Source organism: Thunnus maccoyii, chromosome 1, assembly GCF_910596095.1.
Source record: "Thunnus maccoyii chromosome 1, fThuMac1.1, whole genome shotgun sequence".
NCBI classification, from domain to species: Eukaryota; Metazoa; Chordata; class Actinopteri; order Scombriformes; family Scombridae; genus Thunnus; species Thunnus maccoyii.
This window is the reverse complement of record NC_056533.1, coordinates 3077614-3093993: the sequence shown is the minus strand read 5'-3', so window position 1 is coordinate 3093993 and position 16380 is coordinate 3077614. Positions and strand designations below refer to the sequence as shown.

Here is a 16380-nt window from a genome sequence, read left to right as displayed (position 1 = left end):
TTCATTTCTGTATTCCAATAAAAAGTTGTTTCTGAAAGTGAGGTCACGTTTACTAAATGCAGTGACAAGAATTTGTCCCTTTGAAGCCAATGACTCGTGTTAAGACATTTGATCAGTAGAATTTCAAATAGGACTTGTTAAAAGCTTACAGACTTTTTAATTGGATTTTATCCAGAATTTCCACTGCTTTTACTTGTAGGAATTTGAATTTAAAATATATGTAGCCTATCCCTTTGAGTTACAGTATTTGCATTTTATTTTTGAAATGATAAAAAAAAAGTTAACCAACTTACCTTGACAGAGATGTTGATAATTGTCCTCTTCTGCATGTAGCATGATGGAAAACTCTAAACAGACAAATATGATGGGCGTTTTCTATGGATGAAGCAAACATGCTTGGCAGCAGATTCAAACCACCAACTTGATGGTTGCCAGTCTACTACTTTACCAGTAAGCTACTGTGCCCTGATGGTGATATCAGCCCAAATTTGCATCCTATAACAGAGAGGTGTGCATGAATGGATTAAAAGAAAAGATAAAGATGAAAATACAGTATGAGTGACAATACAGCTAGGACAAAAAACAATATTATTAGCATGTAATTATTAATAGGCCTATTATTATCCTGGTTTCATTGATTGATTACCTGTAAAAATAGACATGACTGAAAACAAATGAAGGTATATCCATTTGTTTTGTGCATCAAGCCCGTCGTTCATAACTTCATTGAAGCTTTTAATGGACAGATCATAGAGTTCCATTGTGATTTGCAGCATTTACAATTTACAGTTTCATTTAGCAGACACCTTTATCCAAAGTGGCATACATCTGAGAGTTGATACAAGCTCAAGTTCAACTCCGAATGCATGGAAGCGTTTTTTTTTTCCCAGTCCATCAAGTGCAGAGGTGTTGGTGAAAGAGCTTGGTCTTTAATCTTTTCTTTAAGAGTCTAAAGAGAGAGAGAGAAGAGTCTAGCCAGCAACCTAGGGCCCTGTTGTGGTGGTGGTACTAGGTGCTTTTCATTGGCAGAGTGTAGTGAGCAGGAGAGGGAGAGGAGAGGAGGCGGCAGACAGATCTAGCAGCAATAGAGCTGAGGACTAACCAGCAGCTCTAGCTGAATGCAGCGATTCCATTACTGACACTTGTGCCGTCTCGGTAGAGTGACCCTGCTGAAAGCTCAACTGATTCGGATCATATAGGTTGTTCTCAGAAGGACAGGAGTGAAACTGGTCTGTAGTTTTCAATCTAGGCTGGGTTAATGGCAGGTTCTTTGAGCAGCGGAATGACCTGAACTTGCTTAAATGTGCTGGGGAACACACCCACTCTAAGCAAGGAGTTAACGATGTGTGTGACTGTGGGGTTAACTGCGGGGGAAATGGTCTGTAGAGGGTTGGATGGTATTGGGTCCATTATAGTTAGTTAATAGAGAACCTGTGAACTCTATGCTGGATTTGGCGGGACTTTCAATGTCATACCATTTATCAAGGTCCTTTTCCCCATAGCACAGTGGAAAATCAGTCTTTAGAACAGAAAAACACATTAGTTTCTGAGGAAAAAGGAAAGCTTAGTTGTTACAAGCTCTAATACGCTGATAACACACTCTTCAGATAAAAGCATGCTGGAATGCTGAGAATAGTTTTAGTTTATCTAAAACTTTATCTCAACTTTCCTAAAACAAAGAACCTGACTAAAATTTTTTTTTTAAAATAACAAGTTAGCCGATTTAAGCATGATGGAAAAATATGACCAGACTATGGTGATTCTGAAGCTGAAGACAATATGCTTTGGGCTGAACTGGTTTGAGCTGCCAATATTATGTTCCGTAGACTTCCGTATTACCACTACACTATGGCCAAGGACTGATACCAAGCAAAATTTCTGTCCTATTAAAAACAGAAGCGCCTGAAGCAATTAAAAAAAAAAAGATGTTAAAAATTCAAATGAAGCTACATAAATGACAAAAACAGATAAAACAACAATAATGAATCATACTAGAGTATTAATGTGGTCCACAGATAAACAGCTGGTTTTCTCCTGCCTCTGTGATAACAGTGTTGACTCGCTGCTGGCAGCTGAAGCCTGAGTTAAGAGTCACATGTACGCACGCACGTGCATGTGCAGTCGCAGGATGCGTGCACGTCTGTGAACGCATCCTGCGACTGCACATGCACGTGTTAGGAGTCACGTCTGCATGCATGTGCATGTGCACGACTGAGTTGTACTAATCACACACAGACGTATGCACATGTGGGACTTTTAGTAAATAATCATACAAACTTATGTATGTGCATCTTGTCCTCTGTGACCCTTTCCACCCCCCATAGTGTGTGTGTGTATGTGTGTCTATATACACAAACATATGCAGATATTAGAAGTTTTCATGACAAGAATAGTGAATTAATGTTGCCATCATATGAAATACTTGGATTTGATAGTACAGTTTATAGTTAATGCATAGTCACAATGATGCAGTGTGAGCAATGTAAATTGATATAAGATATGACACATAAGTTTGAAGGTACTCTTTCTAGCTGTGTTTTGGTCTGCTGCTGGAGCTGCAGTTAAAAGCTTTGAGGTAAGATTATTTTGTTTCACAGACTGAAGAATGAACCTCTTGACGTTTGAATAAGCCTTGCTCAAACTTAAAGTTATAATCCTTTAGATTTCAGCCCTGGTTGTTTTTCCTACACCCATGGTCACCATGGTGACACTGGCTAAGCAGTACAATGAAGTATACCTGCCTACTAATTTGTCATTCTACGACATACAATATGTATGTCGGATGGGCAGGTGGGCAGTGGGATACCGATGGACAGGAAGTAACAAGACTGCATGAATGAGACATGCGATGTCACTCGAATATGGGCCATACCTCCATGGAAGTGAAGTGGGCTCCTAGAAGTGAAAAGCAGAGATAGATTTTTATGCATCACTGCTGCTCTTCGCTCTGGGACTGGGTTTGGAGCTGCTCTCTGACGAACTGGTGACTGAGGAGGTTTTGGAGGTAGACAATGAAAGACATGTGATATCACTCGAATCAGAGGCGGCCCTGTTTACTGTTTACTAAAGGTTGTTGTGCCTTGAGAGGAAGTTGTATGTGCGTATGAAGTGCGTGCATTTGCCCACGCTCATCTGGTGGGAGGGGCTTAGGACAGAGAGCTGCAGGGGGAAAGCTGTATTTTTTCAATTCTGGCAGGTTTTTTTGTTTGTTTGCTTGTTTGTTTTTTCCTTTCCCAGAACACTGCATACCCCAGCTTTAGTACAGGGATAAGCAGAGGCATACATTTATTGTCTTTCTTGACATCTTTTTTTCCCAGCATGACTGACACTAAAGTCCAGTAACTGAGGTCAACAGCTTAAGAAAACATGTTAATAGAGTTGTTGTGAAGTGTTAGTATCTGTATTAAAAGCTCTGCAAGGCCTTTTATAGAAGGTTCCAATCTTGTTCTTTGACTTTTGTTAGTGGGATGTCCTTTAGTTTACATTTGGATAACAGATTGTGCTGTTAAAATATTTACCAGACCAGTAATTCATCTAGATAAAGGTGTAATTTCCTCACCAGTTTTCCTGCTTTGAATTTGTTCATGTCTCTCTATCAGATGACGCTGAGGTGGCCTCTGTGTTTCTCTTTCCTCCTCAAACTTTTTCTTTCAATCTTGAATCAGTTCTTTACTTTCTCCTTGTTTTTCTTTCAACACTATTACGTCCTGCAATTCTTCCTCACTTCTGTCTCCTCTCTCCTGATTCCTTCACTCACTGTGAAAATATAAAAAGCCTTCCTTTAAAAATCTGAGTGAACATAAAGCAGAACTTTAACTTGTATGGTGTTAATTACAGAAATTGTTCGACAAAACACACAGTAGAGATGCATCAGTAGTCAAGCTATCCAAACTATCAAGCTAACGTTACATTAACATTACTGTGAAGTAGGCTAAAGCAGCAACACAAGATAAACTGGACGGTTAAAACACTAATGTCAATTTATAAAACTTGAGCTCCAGTTTTTGCTGAAGACTTTTTGCTAGCTACTTACTTTGTGTTTCTTTGTCTGACATTATTATTTGATTTAAACACCTGTGTAGCATGAGGGGATGGTGGATTGTTGGTTGCTCCTTGTTAACAGTAACAGCTGTCTCTATGCCTCATACAAGGATACAATGCTCCTAGAAGTAGGAAGAAGGTCTGAGCCTTTAACAGCTGTGAAGGGATGTCTGCTTAAACGCTATTTCAGAATTTGGTGAAGTGGCTGAACGGCATTTATGTGCGTTTAGTCTCCATTACAGCCCAGTGTATAACTGTAAAAATTATTTGCTTGTTTAACCATCACTTAACCAAAAAGACTCTAACTGTTCATCTCTGTTGCTGTCACAATATTTTGGCATGAGAATTATTTTGGCAGCATGAGAGCGTGAGACTGAAGGTGAAAGTATGTCACACGTCACCCGTTGATTTGTGGACTCGTTTTGAAGCCTCAAGTTTGACTGTCGTCATCTTGGAGTTTTGGAGCCAGAAGTGATGAGAAGCGACCGTATCTGGATGAGAGGGTGGAGCTGACCCCAACGCTAGCTGTTAGCTTGGCTAGCACAGTGCATTTGCAGGCTATGGTTGACTGTGACAATGCTAATGCTAATTTTTGCTAGCGAAAAACCATTAAAACAAAATGTACTTACTGGAAAAACTGAACATTCGACTCCTTAGAGGGTCTTTTAGTACAACCAAATGCTGAATAAGACTTTTTTAGGCGACCAAAATATTACAGTTACCTTTCATGAACTGAAAACACACTGAAATAGCGATGGCTATGCCTATACAATGTGAATCTGGGGTTACGCCATGTTTATGTTGCCTAACCAACGTTGTCGCTGTGGTAGCAACTTCTCAATCAAAATGTAGCCACATCCTAAAGCATACCCTGCTTTATCGTCAAATTTAAGGGTGCAGTGTATAGAATTTAGTGGCATCTAGCAGGACAGACTTGGAAGAAATGGAATATAATATTCATAAGTATGTTTTCATTAGTGTATAATCCCATGAAAATAAGAATCGTGTTTTCATTACCTCAGAATGAGCCCTTTATATCTACATAGAGAGTGGGTCCCCTTCTATGTAGGCCGCCATGTTTCACCACCATGTTTCTACAGTAGCCCAGAACGGATGAACCAAACACTTGCTCTAGAGAGGGCCTTTCACGTTTTTCGCAAGTTTTGCAGCCACGGTAGGTTCTCCTACATGCTTGGAAGGGGAGGGTGACAGGAAGGGTGTTCAGTTTGTTGCAATCTGCAACCTCACCGCTAAATACCACTAAATCTTACACACTGGCCCTTTAAGTTAAATGGGACCATAATTTACAAAATCATGCTGTATTGAAGAAGACTGGAAACTAGCAATTGAGACAATACACTCATTAGGAAAGTGTTTACTGAGGTAATAAATCACGTGAGAAGTAGGGTCATTTTCTCATAGACTTTTATACAAACAGACTTCTTTTTGGAGCCGGTGGAGTCGCCCCCTGATGGTCATTAGAGAGAATGCAGGTTTAAGGCACTTCCGCATTGGCTTCACTTTTCAGACTTGGAACTACCCGCTTGCTGAAACATGTGGTCCTAACTCCTGTTTCCTGCTCATACTGCTGCAATACCACATTACATCAAAAGGTGGTGCTAAAGCAAAACCGAAACATTAGACCTTCTGCCTGGAGGGCAGAACAGTTCATTTACCTCATTAAAACCTTTAAAAAATTGCATCTACTCCTTCTACCTCATTAAAAAAATCCAGAATCTATGCAATATGCAAATATTATTTATTCAAAACATTTCCATGTCTCCTACTTCACTGTAAAGCCCATTCTCAGTATGTGTGTCCTGGAGGCTTCCAGTCTGTTCGCTCCAAACCAGTTGTGATGTCACAAATCATACGTGTACTTGTTAAACTGAGATTTAAGGTGAGCACAGAGACACATTTCTCCCCCAGCAGAGGCAAACAAACTCAGCACATACATCATTTTGAAAAGTGAAGAGAACAACATCCAACTGAAGTAACAATAAGCAACTGTCATTTTGAGTGTCATACTGCTTTCATACAGAAAGCAGTATGGATTATTTTGGTGAAATAAAGTAAACAGTATTCAATAAATTAGTGCAAGGAAGTTTCTCCGCAAAACCTTACTGACGTTTACAACAGATGGTTTTAACTTCAATGTTTATCTTTATTTTCTCTGAGTGGTTAAGATGATATTAAACTGGGGTTTTGTTTGCAACCTGTTTCGGTAATGAATTTAAATAGTAAAATGTGACAATTTTTGGGCAAAAGTTCACAGAAATTTGGACTCATCTGATTTAACCTTGTGGCTGAGAAGATACCCAGCATGAACATGGCAAGATACTGTTTGACACAGCTGCTGAATCTCTGGAAATACTCAGCATTCCTCTTTAACCACTGCAGCAGATTTGGTTTGATGGGATGTATGGGTCATTGATATTCCACAGAGTTCTGTCCTGTTTTGTTCACCATCTTCCCGCATAGTTTCCTTCAAAAAGTCATCTGTGAACACTGAGACACAGTCAGTCATTCATAACAGCTTTCAGTGACCCTGTCCTAGATACTGATTGTGCAACGCACAACAGAAAAACATCAGAAAAGCTTATGTAGAGGTCAAAGGCTAATCTAATTCACTGACTTTTATGGCTGATCAAGTATTTGACCTCTGTTCAACACATGCAAATTACCTTGAAAGATATTCTTTCAGTCTGATGGAGCAGAGACGACCATGATGATATTAAGTCAGTTGTCATGGCAATATGAGTCACTCTGAAGCATGGAGAAACGAAGAAGAGTGGAAAAACGGCTAAATATCTAAACTATTTGAAACCTAATATACACATGCTTAATAATCCATGTATTTTACTGCTTCATTTATTGTTTATTTGTTCATTGTACCAGACTGTAAGTGACATTGAGCTTCTAAATGTTTAAATCAATTCCAGTGTGCTTCTGCAGCAGCAAATGTCTCTTTTTAATTTAGATTTCTGTACATGTCCAGTCTCCAAGTCTTCAAGTCTGGAGGTCACCACGTTTTCTCTTCATTAAGCAATTTCATGCTATATACATATGTTCATATATATATGTGTGTAAACAAATCAATAACTGGACTGATTATTATCATTATTATAACCTCATATACATCCACGCTATCTGTGCTATAATGTAAATTAAAATGTCCCGTAAAAGCAATGTGTTTGTACAAAATCCAACTTCTAAAATTTCCATATTTTCATTCAATTTTCTTTCTGCTTTCTACTCACACTGCTCTGGTGCAGAACAAGGTCACTGCACACCAAACAAAGTAAAATATTCTGCTTCTGCGGCCTCTACTGTATGCCAGTGCACCTCGACAGACAGGACTGGAAAGAGCATGGCAACTGAAGCTTTAACAGGCAATCCACAGTGGATTGGCAATTTATCACTGAAATAAGACTGCACTTTTTTATTTTCTTTGACAGTGTGACAGTCACTAAGACACTAAAACCTAAGTCTCAGTGTGTAAAATGTGAGACTTGAGAGGAAGGGCTCAAGTGTATGCCATGTCATGTTGTGCTCATAATGTACAAATATACAGGATAACAAAACTGAGTACACCCCTGTGCAATATTACTTAAATGTTAAATTATTTAAAATTGTATCATCTTACAATAATTGTAGTATTTTACAGTGAAGTGTAGGGTATTAAAAAATCTTATTTGTAATTAAAAACAAACAGGTTAGATAGACTAAACTGAAAATATAGGCCTCAAAGTACAACCTCAACTCCTCAGCTCCAATGCAACAAAAGTAAGTACACCTCTGACCACTGAAAGAGAAATGATTACACTTGTGACTTCCAATTAAGACTAATTGCCTGAACAAGGTTATAAAAGAACCTGTGAATTGCCTGAACAAGAAACCAGACTGTGAGACTTCATAAAGATGAGAGAAGGTACAAGATCATCAGTAGGCTACTGAACAGACGCCAAAACACAGCTGCAGCAGTGGTTAGGAGGTACAGGAGCCATACTAGTAATACCAGAAGGTGCAGAAGCCATCCTTGAAAAATGACAGTACGCACAATTCACTATTTACGCAACCTTGCACTGAAAAACAGACAGGCAAGTGCTTCTGACCTGACACAAGGATTATCTGTGGTTGGTGTTTCAGTGACTGCTCATACCTTTCATGAAGTCAACATCTACAGTCAACGTCCAAAAAGAAAACCATTGCTCACAAAACTGCAAGATTAAAGTTTGCCAAAGAACATGAAAAGAAGCCTGATGAATATTGGCAGCACATTCTGTGGTCAGATGAAACCAAAATAAATTGGTTTGGATCAGATGAGGTCCAGCATGTTTGGTGTGGACCTGGCCAGGACTACCACAGTGACTGCATAGTGCTGACTGTGAAACATGGAGGTGGGAGTGTGCTGATATGAGGCTGCATGAGTGCAAAAGGTGTAGGGGAGATGACAATTATAGATGGCACTATGAATGCAAGTTTGTATACCCAAATACTGAATGAAAAGATGACTCCCAGTCTGAAGAAGGTTGGCAGGAGAGGAATTTTCCAACATGACAGTGATCTCAAACACACTGAAAAAAATCACACAAGAGTTTTTAAAGAAGAAAAAAGTGAAAACTATGACCTGACCAAGTGTGTCCCCTGATCTGAATCCAATAGAACACCTTGAGAGTATTTTAAAGAGGAAGGTAGAGCAACAAAACCCCTCCAGCAAAAAACAGCTGAAAAGAATTATCTGTGCAGAGTGACAGAACATCTCTCCACAGATTTGTGCAAGACTGGTATCCATGCCCAGGAGGATCCAATCTGTCATCAGAAATAAAATATTAAAAAATAAAAGAATGGCATCTCTCTAATGAAGGGTGTGCTGACTGTTGCTGCAGTTCATTCTTAAATATGGACTTTTCATTATTAGTCAAACATTCTGTTTTTCAAGTGAATTGGCTCAATTCTTCCTTGGTTTTGTCTAAAAACAAATAAAATTGTATGAAAGGATTTGTAATTACTTAACATTTTAGTGATATGAGGGGTGTACGCAGTTTTGTTATATACTGTAAATAACTCAGGGGCTGCACATCTACGTGATCTACAGTGCCAAGTTTTTACTGACTCCATATGGTACCATTATTGGGTTTGTCAACAGGTTCTAACCCAATTCTAAGCCCCTTTTTGACCGAATATCTCAGGCATTAAACTTGGGACTAAATAGCCTGGAGGCTTGTGTTTGATACAACAAACTCTGCCCTGAAAGTGCAAGGCAATCAGAAAGTAGCACCAGAGCTAAAATTGACATCCTGATTCTTCCAGTTGAAACACAGATAAAGTCCATGAGTTTCTAGAAAAGTATCAGGGAAAGTTCAGCATTGGAAAATGGCTACTACCCAATTAAACCAAATTCTTTTAACTTGGTGCTATCCAAGTATATGCTGCATATAGTGTTTAAAAAGAGAGAGATTGATACATTTTAGGGTTGGCAATGTCAGCTGGTCAGTCAGTCCACCACTTTGGTCCAGACTGAAATATTCCGACCACTGATGGATAGATTCCCATGGTAGAGATACTCATGTTCACCACAGGATGAATTGGAATAACTTTGGGTATCCCCTTACTTTTCCTCTAGTACTATTATCATGTAATACATTTATATATGTATGTAATTTATCAAGAAAGATGCCAAACAATCAATGGTGCCAGCTTCTCAAATTTTAGAATTCACTGTTTTTCTCTATTTTATATTTTTTATGTATGGATTATTAGTGCCAAACACCACTAAATGTTTAGTTGGATTTTTTTCTGATATTTTTTTTTTTAAAGAATAAAAGATTGATTGATCACAAAATAATCAAATTTATTTGAATAATCATTAATTGCAGCCCAGTTCAGACACTTATAAGACACTGCACTCAGTGGATGGACAACCGGCAGAAGGATGAATGGACAGATGGATAAATAAAGTGTTTTCTGTCAGTATGTTGTGTTAAACCCTTCTGCGGAATAACTCAGAACACCATTGTATTCTGGTTATCTGTTATGCATTATACACAGCCTCCACAAGCTGTCTCTGCTTTGCCTCAGGCAGTTTCCTACCTCTACCGTGGGCATTTCAAAAATGGAATTAAATTTTGAGAAACTGTGCATAACACTCATGTACGCTTAGTTTAGCAATTCCTTAAATAATGGTATAAGCTGTTTGATTCTTAAGATGTTCTAAAATGTGTTTTTGTTTCCTTGATCCTAAGGATGTGAGTGTTTTACATTTTCAGAGTTTGGCTGGCGTTTTGGAGACTGGACCACATGCAGCGCATCCTGTGGGAACAGAGGGACTTGGCTGCGGAGGATTCGCTGTGTCACTTTGGATGGAAGAGATGTTCAGCCCACCATGTGTCAGCACATACCAAAACCCATCGCCTCCCCCGTTCCCTGCAACAGACAAGACTGTCCTCCCAGGTACTCTTACATGTAGACAACAGGATATCACATATTTTTGAGAGCACATTGTCAGATTTGGTCAGATACACAGCCGGCTCCTGGCACATGGGCAAATGCTCAAAGCATGTGGGTGTATAATGGCTAGGGAGGAATTTGAAAAGACAGAATTCAGATTGAGGAGACACAAAAGCCCTTCATGTCATCAGTGAATTATGTTCTCTTCTGTTCCCTCCTGTTCAGATCCCCTTTAACCACAAACTCAAGCACATAGATAATTACTTGAAGCTTGTAAGCATTGCACACTTTCAGACCTCTCCAGAATCACAAAAAAACTTTCAGGCATGTTTGCGTTATTCAACTCTTTCACTTTTATACATTCAAATGCGTATGAACAGAGACTAACTCCCTTTAAAGGAACAGTTCAACATTTTGGGAAAAATAGTTATTGCTTTCATGCTTAGAGTGAACTGAGAAGACGGTTACTAATTACGTCTGTGTGTTCAGAATGGAGCTAGAGCCTGGAGGCACTTAGCCTAGCTTAGCATAACGACTGAAAGCAGGGAGAAAGAGGTACTTGACCTTCTTCAAAATTCAAAAAGACACCCATCAACACCTCTAATTCTCATTAATTAACATCTTGTATCTTGTTTGGTTAATCCATACACAAACAGAAAATGTAAATTGTTTGTTTCCCACAATATCAAATTATTCCTTTAAGACAAGGTCTGCACTGGGTTAGATTAATGACTAAAGACTGTATGAAGGCAGAAATATGTGTGAATATGAACATGTGTGGGATGTAGTAAGAATGAATGGTTATACTGGGTACCATTACTTCAATCCCACTGCACCTCTCTGCTTTTCTCCATCTGGCGAGCTATCCCAAAGGATTCCAGGTTTATAGAGTGTGTTCATTTGGGGCATAGCAGATGTTTTTTTTTACTTAAAGCAAACCCCATTTTCTCTGAATAATCAAAATATTATCTGTCATGTCAGCACATTAGTGCCATCAGTTTATGTATCATGTTATTGGCAAGATTCACAATATTTACTTGAATGCTGAAATCTGGCCAAGGGTGCCACCAAGGTTAGAACCAACATATGTGAATGATGTCAGCTGTTTCAACAATTTAATGTTTTCAGCTTACATCTAGGATAGGGTTACCTCATGGATAACCCATGTATTGACATATTATCAAATAAACATGCGGTTAAATGGAGTTGTATTACCAACTGATTGATTTTGGCTTAACTGTTCTAAGTCTACATACTCAGAGTGCACTCTTTCACACACTGACTCTGATGAGGGGGGAGACTCAGAGAGGGCAGGCTGCAAATGAATTCATGAAGAGCAGCCAGATTTAAACAGAAGTGTAACTCTCAGCAGAATCTCCTCACCCTGTGCCCCCTGCTGTTTCCAGCTCTGCCAGCCTGCCTTTGCACATCCTACAGCCCATCAGTCAGCCCCACAGCTGCCACACACCGAGCCAGCTTCACTCACTGATGCAACACAAATGACCCACTATTAGCTTAAATCAAACCAGGACTGTGCTGCAGCAGGCCAGTAGACACTAACTTTTCACAGTTTCTGAATGTTTTTAATTCTCACCATAGGCGTCAGCTGGGATATGGTATGGCAGTTGCCATACTTTTAAATACTTTTAAATAAAGTTTTAGGTAAGTTCATATTTTTCAAATCCAACCATCACTGAGTATTTCTATGACATCATGTCACATTGCCATACCTTGGCTTTTGCTGAAACAATGTCCCTGATTCTCACAGCAGTAGGTAGCTTTTTCTGGAAAACTGCTTAGTCAGTGTTTCCAGGCTATCACCAAGCAAACTGCAAGTTTTGTGGCTGACCTTTTACTGTCAAGAAAACAGCCACACACACAGCCAAGCACACCGTCACCGAATCTTCAGGTCCATCCCAATATCCTCACCTGCAGTATTTGTAAGTAGTCAAGTGGCCTCTTGTATGACATATTTCCTGTAACTGTCACAGTGCTAAAGTACCTACTAAGGCAGCAAGAGTGAGAGTTTATTAGCTCACTGGGACACTCTTGATTAATAAGGACATCCCCTCACTCACGCAAATACAAGTAGGCTACTGTCCATGGCATAGACAAACTCAGACGATTTGTTGAAGTTATAGTCAGAAGACCGCACGACCTGAGAGGATAAATACAGTTAATAAAGCAATTGAATATAATTATCTTCAAGCATGTAGGTTTACCATATATAAACGAGACATACACAAAATTATTTTGAATAGTTTCTGTCTGATAACATTTTTCAAGAATGGAACATTTCTCAAAATCTTTGATAATGGGGATCTTGACAGTGTCAGGTACGTGATTATTCTTATCAGTCCAATCAAGAAGAACAGATCATTGTTAATATTACCCGATAGTCATCTGTGCAGATTCTGTTTCAACTGTTTGGTGTTTTGGCACTAATAATCCATGCTGAATTCCAACATGTCATGAACTTCAACTTTTTCCTGTCTATTGATTATTGTCGGCTCCAAAACCAAACTTTTGGCGCACTACCGCCAACAACTGGACTGGTGTTGTGCAATATAGCCTACCGTGGTAAATTGTGGGATACACTTAGCTTGGAATACCTCTTCGAAGGGGTGTTAGAAGAAGTGTGCATCCAGTGTGGGTTAAGTGTAGCGTGTGTTGGCATATTTCAGATGTGGGACACTAAGACGCCTACTACCTGGCAAGTGCTCAAGACTTCAAGTGTGGGTATTGGGACACACCCAGTATCATGTCTGAAACACACCCCCTCACATAGAGAGAAAGAGAAAATAGAAAAACTGTCAAATTATTCAGGTTCTTGCTCTGGTAAATATTGTATATGTTACAAAATCTACATATGACAGTGTTTGACTTCAAATATTTCAGCAGATGGACTAGGAATAGAGATACAGTATATGAGAGATTTCTACCATTTATCTTAATAGCTACAACCAGTGCATTTATTTCACTGACCTCTCAGAAAGTGTCCCATGAGGAATCAGTCACTGGGCTACAAGCCACTGCCAATATGGAGTCCAATATACTCTAATATAGCCTACAGCACATCTCTGTCTGACCGGGTCTAACCTTGGATCAAGATATAGTAATCAACATGTTTTGTGTTTACAGTTAGACAAAATTTTACTCTGGTTTTGGTCTCAGCGCTCTCACTGACCTATTGTCCAGCAGCAGGCTGCTGTATTCAGCAAAAAAGCAAAGTTAGCAACTAGCTGGTGAACATAGCGGAGCATTTATAAGCTAAAGAGTCTGATCATTTTCTCAAGAGTTGGTGGAGACCAACACAGAGCTGAAAGGAGAGTGAATATTTTTACTCTTCAAGTGGACACAAAAACAACTCCAAATGAATAAGATATTTGTCATAATAGCAAAGACTACAGTATGTCAATGTTGTGTTTACACTTTCTTTTGCCCCCAAGTGTCCAAAAAAAACTATTGTTTAGATCAGATGTTTAAGGACAGTTAAGATAATATTTTTACCATTGCCTTTTTCTTCCAAATAAGTTAAATTAAACTGGAGCCCCACCTGCCTTGGGTGCCCCTATCAACACCCAAAAGTTCCACCAAACTACCGTAAGGTTGTGATTGCAGGAAGATACTTTGAACCTTTGTTCTGAAAAAAATTGTAATTTCATATAAAACTATTCCAAAGCAGAGCTACCTTTCAGTTTTTAAATTCATTAAAAATAAATTTGTTTCCTGTCATCCTTTCAGATGGGTGATATCAGAGTGGTCAAAGTGCTCTGCCTCGTGTGGCGGTGGCTGGAAGCAGAGGCAGGTCTCCTGTCAGCAGCTGGATGCCAGAGGAGCAGTAAGGACTGTGACAGCAGCAGCCTGTGAGAGGATGAGCCGGCCTGCTGACAGAGAGCAGTGCACCGCCAATAACTGTCCCACCTGGGTAACCAGTCCCTGGGGAAAGGTACATTCAAACACTTAACCAAACACGTTACACACTGTAGAATGCATTGGGTGTATTATTAAATGTTAACTCTGTATGTATGGCGCAGCCCGGTAGCCCCAAATGCTCCAAAAATATATATTAAAAAAACTCTGCATGTAACTCAATTTCAGTGTTCAGGGAGGTGCTTGGGCCCAACCACCACTGTGCAGAAGAGATCTGTTATCTGCCAACATTCCAATGGCTCCTCATACACAGACTGTGATCTCAGGAACAGGTACAGTACATATACACACATACTGAAAATATGATATCAGTCATATGTTCTCACAAGTACAGTACATATACACACATACACACACACATTGAAAATATGATATCAGTCATATGTTCTCACAAAACTGGTTAGAACGAAATATTTAAACATTTTGGAAAGTATGATTATTCGCTTTCTTGGTGAGAGTGAGATGAGAGGATCATGGCTTCTTTCTGTGCATTAAGAAGTATGTAGCTAGCTCAGCCTTGCTTAGCATAAAGACCAGAAGCAGGGGAAATTGTCCAGCCTGGCCCTGTTCCAATTGAACATACGCCTGCCAACACCTCTAAAGCTCACTAATTAACATTTTGCATTTTGTTTGTTTAATCTGCACACCAACAGAAATGTAAAAACATTAAGTTGGGGTTTTAGGGAGAGTTACATGCTGGAAGTATTTCTTGCCTAACAACAGCCGGGCGCAGAGACGATACGTAGCATCACAGAGTCTTGTCACAGTGAGGCTGGCACGTACCACTGTGCCTAGGATGACCATATTTTCAAACCCCCAAACTGGGACCGTTAAGTGTACTGCACATTCATGCACACACAAATGGGCACGCTTATGCACGCACCATTGGTGTTTTCATCAGGATGGGGGACAATTATTTCAGCAATTATATTTTTAGCTCACCTACTGAGCACACCTTTCTTCACACTATGCGCGACCGAAAATGTGCTTTTGCAGTGTGTGCAGAACGCAGCATTTTTGTTGCCGGGTACTTTATGAAGGAAGGAATACTCCTGAAGCTGTTTAGAAAAGACTGACTCTCTCTTCGGCATGATAGCTAACCATTAGCATACTGATACCGCTAGCAAGCGTCATAGGCTAGCAACAGCCTTGACAATGACACATTGATTGATTGACACACATACAGACAAATCAGTGTTGAACAGATGCATTGTTTATGTTTTTATATTGGGTTAGGTAATAATGACTGAGACAGAACGTCTATGTAAGCGCTGAAAACAGGTATAATATTATAATTATTATTTTTATTAATTTTTGTATTATTTTATTTTAATTGTGGTCAGAATTTTAATGTTTTACAGATATTTGTCAGGACTTGGGAGACCCAGTTTGAAATGGGGGCAATCCCAGACAAACCAGGACACCTGGTCAGTGTCTAAACAGAGACCAAAACTAAAACATATGTTCACTGACTGTGTCAGCAGAGACCTTGTTCAGCTGTGCTGGGCAGATGGATAAACTTTCTACATCATTGTACAATACAATAACTCCTAAAACTACTAATTGTCTTTTGCATTTCTTTCTGTATGGATTGAACAAACAAAATATGTGTTCATCAGTGAACTATAGTGGTGGCAGTGATTTTTTTAACCTTGGACAGAGCCATGCTAGCTGTTTCCCTCTGCTTCCAGTCTTTATGCTAAACTAAGCTAACCACATCCTGACTCTAGCTCTGTACTTAATGCACAGACTGAGATCTATTTTCTCATCTAACTTGTGAAAAAAGTCAATATTTCCCAAAAATGTTAAACTTTTTCTTTAATATGCAACAGTAAATGTCATTCATTATTGATAACTACTGTATGATCAACTACATTCAGGGCCAAAATTAATCTCTGATCTGCTGCTACGTTATGAACCATCCAGATCTCTCAAATTGTCTGGGACAGGTCTGCT

At 39.3% G+C, this 16380-nt stretch overlaps 1 protein-coding gene across 5 annotated transcripts in view; it reads left to right on the top strand.

Annotated features, from left to right (window-relative positions):
• adamtsl3 (ADAMTS-like 3) overlaps positions 1 to 16380 on the top strand; it is a 296275-nt gene that overhangs the window by 275290 nt on the left and 4605 nt on the right. For all 5 annotated transcript variants that reach the window (XM_042405614.1, XM_042405639.1, XM_042405622.1 and 2 more), the window contains 3 exons: positions 10311 to 10494; positions 14236 to 14440; positions 14593 to 14696. In XM_042405614.1, the coding sequence (XP_042261548.1) occupies positions 10311 to 10494; positions 14236 to 14440; positions 14593 to 14696 (493 nt within the window). The remainder of the gene's footprint in view (positions 1 to 10310; positions 10495 to 14235; positions 14441 to 14592; positions 14697 to 16380) is intronic.